Source organism: Leiobunum rupestre, chromosome 7 (assembly GCF_980474605.1).
Source record: "Leiobunum rupestre chromosome 7, qqLeiRupe1.1.hap1, whole genome shotgun sequence".
NCBI classification, from domain to species: Eukaryota; Metazoa; Arthropoda; class Arachnida; order Opiliones; family Sclerosomatidae; genus Leiobunum; species Leiobunum rupestre.
This window is the reverse complement of record NC_143390.1, coordinates 19,722,337-19,734,681: the sequence shown is the minus strand read 5'-3', so window position 1 is coordinate 19,734,681 and position 12,345 is coordinate 19,722,337. Positions and strand designations below refer to the sequence as shown.

The following is a 12,345-nucleotide window of genomic DNA, read 5'->3' as shown; positions in this document are numbered from 1 at the left end:
CAAGATATCAAAATAAGCTGCCTTTTGATTAACGGATTACGTGAAAACACACATTTTAACATCTTTTAATTCCTAAACTGGAGCGTCTAGACTAATTTAATTTCAGTTTGAACTGCATGCTTACCTCCATGAACATGTTAGTGTTTAACAAATAAATTGAAATACATAAGTAAATAAATTAAAATTATTACTTTGAAAATTAGCCGTCAGTTCTTTGATTGATGATTTAAATCCGAGTAATGTTGAGAGATAACTTTTAGTTTTCTAACTCGAAAAGTACACTTAAGAAAAAATCACACTAAATATCAAATCAAAATAAAAACTCAAATTAGTCGAGGACCACCATTAGAAAATGGCGGTTGTTTAGGAACTCTTCTAAACGAATAATGTAAAATAAGATCGTATGCGAAGTTTATATATAAGCCCTTTCCTGGAACTTCTTTAAAAAGGCGCGAAAAAATAGTGCGATTTCCGCCCAATTTCCATTATAATACATTCCACTCGGCTCTGGCTAAACCAAATATCGGTATTCTCGGACCATAATGTAATACCGCGATGGTGGGGCTTTCCCGCACGAAATCCCTGAGTCACCTGTAATTTCCGCTAAAGAAGAGTCAATTTTAACAGGGGGGGGGGTAGATTTTAAATAAAATAATTTTTCGTCTCTTTTTGGTCACTTTCGAGTTGTTTCTGTCCAAATAGAGTACCCGTGTGATATATTATAAATTATTCAAAAACAGCTTTTTCAAAGCTTTAATTAAATTGTTAGCCGTTATGCAACGACTGCTGTTTACAAGCCTTTGCCCTTTGGATCACTGTAAGTACCCGCATTGAACAATTTGGTGTCCGTATCGTTATTGTTTTAATGTATAAGATATTTTTATTCAAAACTTCAATGTAGTTTAAAATATTTTCGTTTGTATTGTTTGACATGTGCGGGAAGATTTTGATTTTAGTCTTTATAACCAATTACGATTTTATTCGCACACTTTTTTAGGGAAATAAACCTCAAAATTGGTTCCGTGTGGACTACCGCTAAAGTGGTGGACGACATCAATGGAAATGAAACCACATTGGAAGTCTGGAGAGCCACGGGGGAAAGTAAACTTTCTCCGAAGGTTCTAACCGGAAGTCTCTGTCATCTTGGATAGGCACAGTTTACGGTGACCAGTCGAACCGGACGTAATGTTTCCGCGCCATTTTCGGTGACAACTGATTTGATAAATTTGTCACCGAACTTCTTAAGTAAGACCCATTCCATTTTAAAAAGACAAGTTAAAATAGCGCTTCAAAACATGCGGGGGAAATTGTAGTAGTGTAGCCGTAGTTTCATTGTGTAGAACCTACACTTAGCTACAAGTTATTATCCTACAACTAATTACTAGGCTAAATACCTTCTAAAATCCAATTAGTTATAATTTAATGTTTTTAGCAATTTAAAATTTAAAATCATTTCTTTAATGTATTAGGCAAAACTTTGTATATGAAGCTATTCCCACATGAAAAACGAGGATTGGAGCAGAAAGATATGAACGTGCCCAAGAAAAGAAATACAACATCAACGTAAGTATTAATATATATATACTATATATATTTCCTACCAAAACGGATCGTTATCCGGTTTTGAGATCTGTGAGAATACCTTTATTAATAATCACGAGCACATGCTCGAGCCAGCCTCTAATGTTTTACCGAAACACAACTCCGGGACGTCATTTTCGGATTTTTCAGGGAGGGAAATTAGTGTCCGGAACAGTGTTCCCGGGTGGTAAATACCACCTGACATTTATTGTGGCAAATAGTGGCAAAAAGTGACATGGCAAATAATGATTTTTAGTGACAAATTGACATATAGTGGCAAATATTAGAAAAAGTAAAAATACTAATAAATGTTTCGTATGAAATACCATAAAAGCATTTTTAGGCTATTTTTATATTTATTTTATTTTATTCATTGCTAAAAGTTATAGTAAATTAAGTGTTCTAAGAGTACAATTTTTTCCCTATTTGTCACTAAATACCATTATTTGTCAAATTTGCCAATATTTGTCACTATTTACCAGTGACATGGCGTATTTTCGAAAAAAGTTACATTTTAGGAACACTGGTCCGGAAGTTTTTAAAGGGCAAAAACGCGTCAAATTCAATGTTTTTGAAATTTTAATTGAAATAGTTTTTGCATAATTAAAAATAGACAATTAATACATCATATTAAACAGAACGTTTATAATGTAGTTAAATGCAAATTAATTCGTAAACTAGTTTATATAAATTCAGGGGGGCAATGGCCACCTTGCACCACCGAAATGACGTCCCAGACACTACTGATAATAAAAGAAAAAATATTATAATGATTATAATTTCGTTATATTTAACAGGAAAGATACGGATGAAAAGTGTGTTTTAGATTCATTGAATATCAGAAAATCCTTCATCTTAAAAATACAACCAAATATCTTTCACGACGAAAATTTAGCACTGTCCTACTATCGTCTTCTTGACAGTTCATTTGCCGAAGAACTTTTTATTTTCCTAGAGAAAGAGATAACTTACTTTAGCGGACGTATGTCGCGAGTCAGAATACGTGGCGAATGGATAAATATCCCACGCCAACAAGTGGAGTTTGGAAATGACGGACTTGAATATAGTTTCTCCGGTAACACGTTTCCAGCCAAGCCATGGCCTTCCGTACTTCGAGAACTATGTTGAATAGTTTCCACAATTGCCGGGACTGATTACAACTTTGTATTGGTAAATCGATACAAAGATGGGAATAGTTACATAGGGGAGCATCGAGATAACGAATCAGATCTGGATCCGAAAGTACCAATCTCGTCCGTTTCCCTTGGTCAAAAAAGGCAGTTGTTTTTGCTCCGGCACAAGGATTTAGTACGAAAAAAGTCAAGGATAATCAAACCGAAAACTCAACTTGAAACCGGATCTCTACTCATGATGCATCCCCCGACCAATGATTTCTGGTATCATTCGCTACCTCGATCTGCGGCGCTAAAACCACGGTTAAATTTGACTTTTCGAAAACATTTCCGAAAAAAAGAAAAGTAAACAAAATAAAGCAAACAGACTGTTTAAAAAATACCAGTACAATTCTGTAGAAACTTTACAAATTTTTTAAACAATTATGTAATTTTAAAATTACGCCCGAAATATGTTTGGATAAATAAAGACTGTAAAAATAATGTTTTTATTTTCAAAGAGATAAAATTACGATGGAGTAACAACGATCGCGTCATAATTTATTTAATCGAAATTAAAATGTCGGACGTGGTCCGCCTTAAACGCCGTCATTCTGATATTTTAGCGTTGGTTTGAACCTTTATATCCCTTCTGCTGTAGGAGGTGCATTTCTAAATTTTAGAGCAATCGATGGAACACTTATTGAAGTATCATTGACGTTAATTTAAATAAGATTAACCACGTCATAATTTATTTAATCCAAATTAAAATGTCAGACGCGGTCCGCCTTAAACATTTCGTATTTTCGTTTATATAGGAGTTGCATTTTTACATTTGTAAAATTAGACTGACTACCATAATAAATTCCGGCCAATAGATTAAATATGTTTAGTATTTATCTACCTATCTTTAAATTTGGTAAATGGTAATATTCGGTCTGCTATAATCACCCCCACCCAAATTAATTGATCATTACCCTAATAATATTCAAATAATATTAATTTCAATTACTTTTCCTATTCATATTTGATTAAACACGTATTGTAGTATCATTGACGGTAATTTCATTATTAATAATATTATTTCAATCACATTTCCTATGTCAAATTTCAATAAATTAATTGAAACTTCGAAAAACGCGGTCGAAAAATATAAGACACTGGTAGTGTTTTTTGTAATTTATGTTTTTCTCCGTATTTTTAGATAATTTTGGCTTTTTTGGTTATTATTAATAGTAAACAAAGTTTTTAGTGCGTTAGGTAATTTTTCCGTTATGTTATTAAAGTTTTAAAGCATTTTTTAATGTTTTACGCCGTAGTTACGACCATAGCTTTATTCGGTTTCGTCGGGTACTCCACGGCATCGTAAATATTATCTTTTCCAACTTTTAGAATTCTGGCAGATTGACGTCGTTGATAAAATTCCACGGGTGAAAAAACGTTCGGGCGAATTGACGAAATATGCAAACTAATCCACAAAGAAAATAACACGTAATTCCTAAAAGATATACCTCTACTACGACAAAGTATGCCATATTACATTAATAAAGGTAGGCGCAAGAATTATACTTAAATTTAGTTTTGTTCAATTATGAAGACGAACATTATTACATTTGAGTATTTTAAACTAAGCCTTGTACACGAAAAAACCACAAGCGTGACATCGCCAGTACCAGGGGAAAGCCGCGAAATATTAATTTTACGTTACAGTAGGGTACACGACAAAACAACATTGACCTATGGACCTATCTTTATAATAAAACATTTTGATGTGCTTTTAAACAATAATTAAAAAAAGGAAATAATGTCTTCAATTAACAAACACTTTTTAAAAATATTTATAATTAACAACGCAGGAATAAAAAAGCACTAAAACATAAATAATTGCATACAAATTAAAACAACTAAAACAGATGGCGCGATAGTTCCAGTAAAAAAAAACAAAAATCTTGTTTAAATTACACTCGTAAACGTGGTCAATCGAATAATAAAATAACTTTAGTGGGGGAGTTTATAGCAGAGGAAATATAAACGATGTAATACTACCACTACGACCATTTAATTTAAAATTGCCACCACTTAAATATCACTAATACATTTTGCCGACTGAAACATAATGCATTAATGTATTTTAAACTGTATTAAAATCAAATATTGACATTGTATAATTTTGAATGGTGGTAATTGTAAATAATTTAGAACTAATCATAGAATTATTACTAAAATTAGAAAAACAGAATGTGAGTTTTAGTGATTCACAAATTTTAAAAAGTGTGTGGAAATTATTATACAGATGACTGGGACATGTAACTCCGGTTTTTGCTGAACTATAATTTGTTACGTTGTTGTAATAAATAATTTTTACCCTTTCCAGTGTGATTTCTACATTTTCCAGAGCGATTTCTACCATTTGCAAACCGACTTTTAATTGATATTACAAAAAGGTTTTTATCAAAGCTATTTTATTAGTTAGTGGTTGTTCAAATTTAACTGTTCGATCAATGTCAGTATTTAAATTTTGTACTCTTAAAATATCAGCTTACAAAATCACCATTTAATTCCATATTGTACGCTGCGTTCGTATCTATTTTTAATTTTTTTAAACTTCATTATTATTTACTAGTTAGTTTATTGAAAGTTGATTTATATTTCAGTACTATCAAGTTCCGCAGTGTCACCCGTATTATTATAACCAATATCTAATTAAATTTAAATATAACATGGTTAGTATTTTAATACGAGTTGGCAGCAGCGCAGAATATTTTTTTTTAATATTTGTGCGCTGTTTGACACCATTACCCATTTTTAATATCCCTTCAATAAGGTCCTTTTTACACTTCAGCCCAATTTACAACTGGTTGAACTGAGAAACTTAACGACGAAATATTGGCTTTTCGACATATTATTTCTGATTCGCAGTTTTGCGTGCAACCGAGTACGCGGGGACGAATATTTTCAAATTTAGATAAATATTTTATTTACAGCCAAAGGGGCTCATATTCTAAATACCCCCGATTTAAAATTTTATTGTTTGATATTATAATAAAATCAGCATAAACACTTAAAAGGCTATTAAAATCTTATTTCAGTATTTTCCTAACCAAGGAATAGTTTGAAGGTCCTTAATCCTATTATTCGTACAGTGATAATTCAACCAAAAATTACACAAAGCGAGAGCGAATTTTTCAAAAATGTTAACAGCCATTCTAAAATGTATACAGGGTCTTTTTTTTTGCTCGGAAAAGTGTTTTTTTTTCAAAAACTATTTATAGTACCGATTTCAAATTTGGAAGGTCAATTCTCTATACCGGGGGACATCAGTTTGAGAAATTTGAGCGTTTTCGGTAATGTTTTTCACCAATTTTGAAAAATTATTTTTCGACCACTAGGTGCGAGATAAAAAATTTCTATTATAAAGTTGTAGGCCGTCATCGAAAACCCTTAAAAATTGTTCACTCGACGAAAAACAATTTATTTATCAGTGAAAATTCGAGCTTGAAAAATTTACAAGTTGGTGAAGCCAAATTACGATTGTTTGAAACGATAATTGAAACCGAATTACCTAATCCAGTTGAAACTTTGGTTAAAAAAACGACCGGATTTAAAAAACACGAGGCTATAGGTCAATCCTAAACATGCATTGGGTATTTAAAGGAAAACTTTGGGAGAGTATTATCAGTGTTTGATAATATTTCGAACAATGCCTCGTTATTCAGTAGCTGAGCGTACCGAGATAGTTGCCATTTACAATGGAGAAGCAGCGCAAAACCTTAGAAGAGTGACTGAAATCTTCGCAGAAAGACATCCAAATGGAGCACCATCTGTAAATACAGTAAGACGAGCAATTCACGATTTCAATCAATTTGGTAACTTGCAACCTAGGTTTCGCGGATGGGGTCAACCGGATTTAGACTTCGAGAACAATGTACTCGCGTACTTTGTGGCATATCCTCGTCACAGTTGCGCTAACGCCGCTGCTGATTTGGGTTGTTCTGCAAATCGTGTGTGGAAAATTCTTCGTAAGAATCGCTATCACCCATACAGAGCTACGCTCCACCAAGGACTAATTGACGGAGACCATCAAAGACGTTATGAATTTAGCAACTGGTTACTAAATGCTGTCCAAGAAGATAGACAATTTTTGCGCCATGTTTTGTTCTCCGACGAAGCGTCATTTTCTAGAGATGGGCCATTTAATCATCAAAACAAGCCATCTTTGGTCTGACATCAACCCACATTGGGGTTTTGAATATCATCACCAGGTTCAATTTGAACGGGTCAATGTTTGGGTTGGACTTGTTGGAAACCGTTTGATTGGTCCCTTTTTCCTGCCGACGAACCTCAACGGCCAAAGGTATTTACATTTTCTACAGAACGAACTGAGTGACGCAATCGACGACCTTCCATTGGCTGAAAGATGTCAGTTGTGGTTTCAGCAATATGGCGCCCCTCCGCATTTTTCCCGGCAAGTAACTGAGCACCTCAACAACGAGTTTCCTGAAAGGTGGATAGGGAGAAATGGTCCAGTGCATTGGCCAGCAAGGTCACCTGACCTAACACCGCTGGATTATTTTCTCTGGGGATTCGTTAAAGCAAAGGTATACGCCACGCCCATTGAAACTAGGGAGGAACTCATTAGACGAATAATCAGTGCTTGCCGAGACGTCACACCAGAAATGGTAGAGAAAGCGTTTGAGAACTTAATTGTCCGCGCACAAACCTGTGTTGCAGCCAATGGTGATATTATTGAAAATGTTTTGTAAAAATTTATATGAATAAAATATCTGCATTTAAAAACCAAACGTGTACATTTTTTCAAGTGTGAAAACTCTACTACGTTTGTATTAGACTTGTTCCCTTTTCAATTATCGTTTCAAACAATCGTAATTTGGCTTCACCAACTTGTAAATTTTTCAAGCTCGAATTTTCACTGATAAATAAGTTGTTTTTCGTCGAGTGAACAATTTTTAAGGGTTTTCGATGACGGCCTACAACTTTATAATAGAAATTTTTTATCTCGCACCTAGTGGTCGAAAAATAATTTTTCAAAATTGGTGAAAAACATTACCGAAAACGCTCAAATTTCTCAAACTGATGTCCCCCGGTATAGAGAATTGACCTTCCAAATTTGAAATCGGTACTATAAATAGTTTTTGAAAAAAAACACTTTTCCGAGCAAAAAAAAAGACCCTGTATAAATTTATCAAAATGTAACGACTGGTGCCTTTCCCAATTTGAAATTGAACGCGAAAGCTTAATTATTAATCATATGTTTTCCTTTATTTAAACTAATTGGTTTCCGTTATTTGCCCTCAAATTTCAAAGGCATTTTCGTTGTTTTCTCTGATGTTAGTAAACAATATTTAATTTCATTCCTCACTTCCAGAAGGGGTGACCGCCGAATCCATTTCGTGATTGGTAATCTTGGAATTTCATTGGGCTTAGGCCCTAAAAGCAACGTTTCAAATCCTGCCGGTCGAAACAGCGAGACAGATTCCTAACCCAAAAGAGATTACGCGCAGAACGTAAAGCATGAAACTGGCAAAATGAGCAGCCGAGAAGGGAAGAAACACAAGTGCACTGAGTGCGTCTTTTCCACGAACCATAAGGGATATTTTATTGTTCACAAAAGAAAACATACCGGCGAAAAACCATTTCATTGCGACCAGTGTAATTATGCGTCTGCACGAAAAAGCCATTTGATAATCCACAAAAAAACTCACACGGGCGAAAAACCATTTCAATGTGACCAGTGTAATTACGCGTCTGCACAAAGATCCGGGTTGATTACCCACAAAAGAACTCACACGGGCGAAAAACCATTTCAATGTGACCAGTGTAATTACGCGTCTGCACGAAAACCCGATTTGATTATCCACAAAAAAACTCACACAGGCGAAAAACCATTTCAATGTGACCAGTGTAATTATGCGTCTGCACAAAAATGCAATTTGATTATCCACAAAAGAACTCACTCGGGCGAAAAACCATTTCAATGTGACCAATGTAATTACGCGTCTGCACAAAGAACCGATTTGATTATCCACAAAAGAACCCACACGGGCGAAAAACCATTTCAATGTGACCAGTGTCGTTACGCGTCTGCACGAAAACCCGATTTGATTATCCACAAAAAAACCCACACATGCGAAAAACCATTTCAATGTGACCAATGTAATTACGCGTCTGCACAAAGAGCCAATTTGATTACCCACAAAAGAACTCACACGGACGATAAACCATATCAATGTGACCAGTGTAATTATGCGTCTGCACAAAAATTCAATTTGATTATCCACAAAAGAACTCACACGGGCGAAAAACCATTTCAATGTGACCAGTGTAATTACGCGTCTGCACTCAAAAAACTTTTGATCATCCACAAAAGAACTCACACGGGTGAAAAACCATTTCGATGTGACCAGTGTAATTATGCGTCTGCACAAAAATGCAATTTGATTAACCACAAAAGAACTCACTCGGGCGAAAAACCATTTCAATGTGACCAGTGTAGTTACGCGTCTGCACAAAAATGCAATTTGATTATCCACAAAAGAACTCACTCGGGCGAAAAACAATTTCAATGCGACCAGTGTAGTTACGCGTCTGCACAAAGAACCGATTTGATTATCCACAAAAGAACTCACACCGGCGAAAAACCATTTCAATGTGACCAGTGTAGTGACGCGTCTGCACGAAAACCCGATTTGATTATCCACAAAAAAACCCACACAGGCGAAAAACCATTTCAATGTGACCAGTGTAATTATGCGTCTGCACAAAAATGCAATTTGATTATCCACAAAAGAACTCACACGGGCGAAAAACCATTTCAATGTGACCAGTGTAATGATGCGTCTGCACAAAAATGCAATTTGATAATCCACAAAAGAACTCACACGGGCGAAAAACCATTTCAATGTGACCAGTGCAATTTTGCGTGTTCACGAAAAACCCGGTTGGTTTATCACAAAAGAACTCACACGAGAGAGAAACCAACTGGTAGTCCAAAGCGCGGATACTGGGCCAGATACGACATAAATTTAACTCGCCACAAAAAAGCTTGTCACGCTCAGAGGGCAAGGCCACACAAAGGCCTAATTTGCGACCATAACTTCCCCACGAAAAGTAACTTCCATGTTTTCCTTCGATTTAATGGTCATCCCGCAAACCGAAGTGACGCTTCGACGGGTCACCAACCAGATCCAGGACACCAAACACCGTCACGACCAAGGCTGATTGAGAGCCTTTGTCGTCAATGGGGAGTTCGTTCTTGCTCGGTGCAGCTTCGACGCGTCTCCAATGAATTAATTGAAGGTGGCACCGAAATCCCCGACTCCGCCCACTTCGTACAACCCGAAGTTCCCGACCCCGACCCTGACGCAAACCTAACCTCGACCCTACCCGTTAAGAGGGAAGTGGTCCTTGGCACTGAAAGACTCTCAGTCGATGTCAGCGCCATCAAAAAAGAGCCCCTTTATGACTACATGGAATTTGTTGGTGTTCCGTCGGTCGTCAAATTAGAAGAGTTGGGAGGTTGGCCAATTGGAGATAACAACCAGGGTGTCTCAATGAACGCGAAAACTCTGGTCAAAGTTGAATGCGGTTCTGAAGAACGAAACTTCTGAATTTTAGAACCAAACCTACTAAACACGAGGTTATTTGTCAATTTAATATCATCTTCGTATTTGTTCCAACTAATTTATACGTGTTGGCTTTTTCAGACATCGTTCATAAATTCACCGAGACTGCTTGCTTTTTTTCTTACCAAAACATTCAGTTTCATTTTTATCAAAATGATCCAAATAAAAGTGTTTTCCCGAAGATCGAGTGTTTTTTCTTAGATCAGTCCTCGTAGCAATCAATTTCTGTTCTAGAAGGCGATATTTTGGAGGCGGTAACAAAGTATTAAACCTCAAAATTTAGAACAACACCTCTCAATTTAGAACGACACCTCCTAATTTAGAACGAAATAACTCAATTCTTAGCAGACGAAATATGTAATGACACTACCGCCATTCGCAACACTATTTATTTATTTGAAAAACTATCTGCAAAGCCAAGAAGCTGACTTGTGCGCGAAAAAACACAGAAAACAAAAGTAAACAAGACCGTAATATTAGTTCCACATCGGTGTATTCGGGTGGACAAACCCATACAACTTTAGTAGATACGGATAGGCAAACTAATACAAAAGCTGTTGAGGCTACGTGATTTCTTGTTGTTTGATATATAAATTGGCATCCTTGTTAAGAATAAAACTAATCAAACAACTGCCTCGATTAAAGTAATGCAAAGGAATGTTTATTCACAAAAACCTGAATGAGTATTTATACAACGAAGTTTAAAAAAGGTATAATATAAAAAACAATGTAAACAATACGACCTATACGAAAATAGATGTTCAGGGAAATATGTAAATATATTTCTTTCTTTTTATTTCCTTCAATATTTCCCCTTGAACTATATTTTAGTAACATCTGAACTTGGAATTTCCAAAACCATTCCGAGTAGGGATCGTAGCTTTTCCAAGGTCTGACGTGTGACGGCTTTAGTGAGGAGGTCGGCCACTTGATCCGACCCTGGTACATGTTCAACTTGAAGCTCTCCCTTGATATACCTTTCCCGGATAAAGTGATAACGCACATCTATGTGCTTAGTTTTTTGGTGAAATTCGGGATTTTTGATCAACCTGATGGCGCTGATGTTGTCCAGTTGAAGGAGTAGAATACTTGTTAGTGGGGAGATGTCACGGAACAGAGTTTTAAGCCAGACAAGTTCTTTTACCGCTTCACTTGCCGCCATGTATTCGGCTTCGGTTGAAGATATCGCCACTGATCTTTGCATACGGCTTGTCCATGATATTGCTCCATTACTGTACAAAAAGGCCATCCCACTCACTGATCTACGAGTATCAATATCCGTCCCATGATCTGAGTCGCTAAACGCCTCCAAGGTCCCAGGTTTATGATTAGCTCGATACAGGATTCCCATCTTAAGTGTCCCTTTAAGATAGCGAAAAATTATTTTTACCATCATCCAATGTATAGCGGTTGCCCTGTCCAGAAAGCGTGATACCACACTAACGGCAAACGATATATCAGGTCTGGTGCAAGTAGCTAAAAAGTTCAGACTGCCAACCGCCTCTCTATAAGGAACAACCCGTTTTCGGAAACATTTTCCCACGGCACCATGCGCGATTTCGACGTTACTTTACACGTTAGTAATATAGATAGTTTTAGTGGGAAATCCAAATTTTTAGCCCAAAATTCAACGTAGTTTTTAAAATATGATTTTTTGGAAAAATGATGTCTAGGGTGTACATTTTCGAAATGCCGAAAATCTTGGTATGTGCGTACGAATAACTCAAAACGTATTCAAGATAGACCCACGAAACTTTTTATACTATAAATATAGGTAACAGTGAGTAACTAGGAAGTTTTTTTCCGAAATATGTAAATTAGGTTTTTAATAAAAAATATTTGAAAATGGCGATTTTAACTGAAATTTCGTTTTTTGAGGTATACTAAAGATGATGTTGTCGCCAAGATATTAAATCGGAGATAAATATGAGAGTTGATATTATGTTAAATGGACCCAATGAACACGAAAATAGCGCTGAAAGAAATCTCAGGAATTTAGTTTTTGAGTT

General features: G+C 35.9%; 1 protein-coding gene across 1 annotated transcript; it reads left to right on the top strand.

Annotated features, from left to right (window-relative positions):
• Positions 1-4,176: 4,176 nt before the first annotated feature.
• Positions 4,177-10,456, top strand: LOC149935060 (uncharacterized). The gene is made up of 3 exons (XM_090152818.1): positions 4,177-4,243; positions 8,080-10,350; positions 10,418-10,456. Exon 2 carries the CDS (start codon positions 8,240-8,242, stop codon positions 10,319-10,321), a length of 2,082 nt encoding a protein of 693 aa, XP_090008944.1. The 5' UTR covers positions 4,177-4,243; positions 8,080-8,239; the 3' UTR covers positions 10,322-10,350; positions 10,418-10,456.
• Positions 10,457-12,345: the final 1,889 nt, after the last annotated feature.

Coding starts and splice junctions, on each gene's coding strand:
- LOC149935060 (XM_090152818.1), top strand. CDS start 8,240: ATGAGCAGCCGAGAAGGGAAGAAACACAAGTGCACTGAGTGCGTCTTT.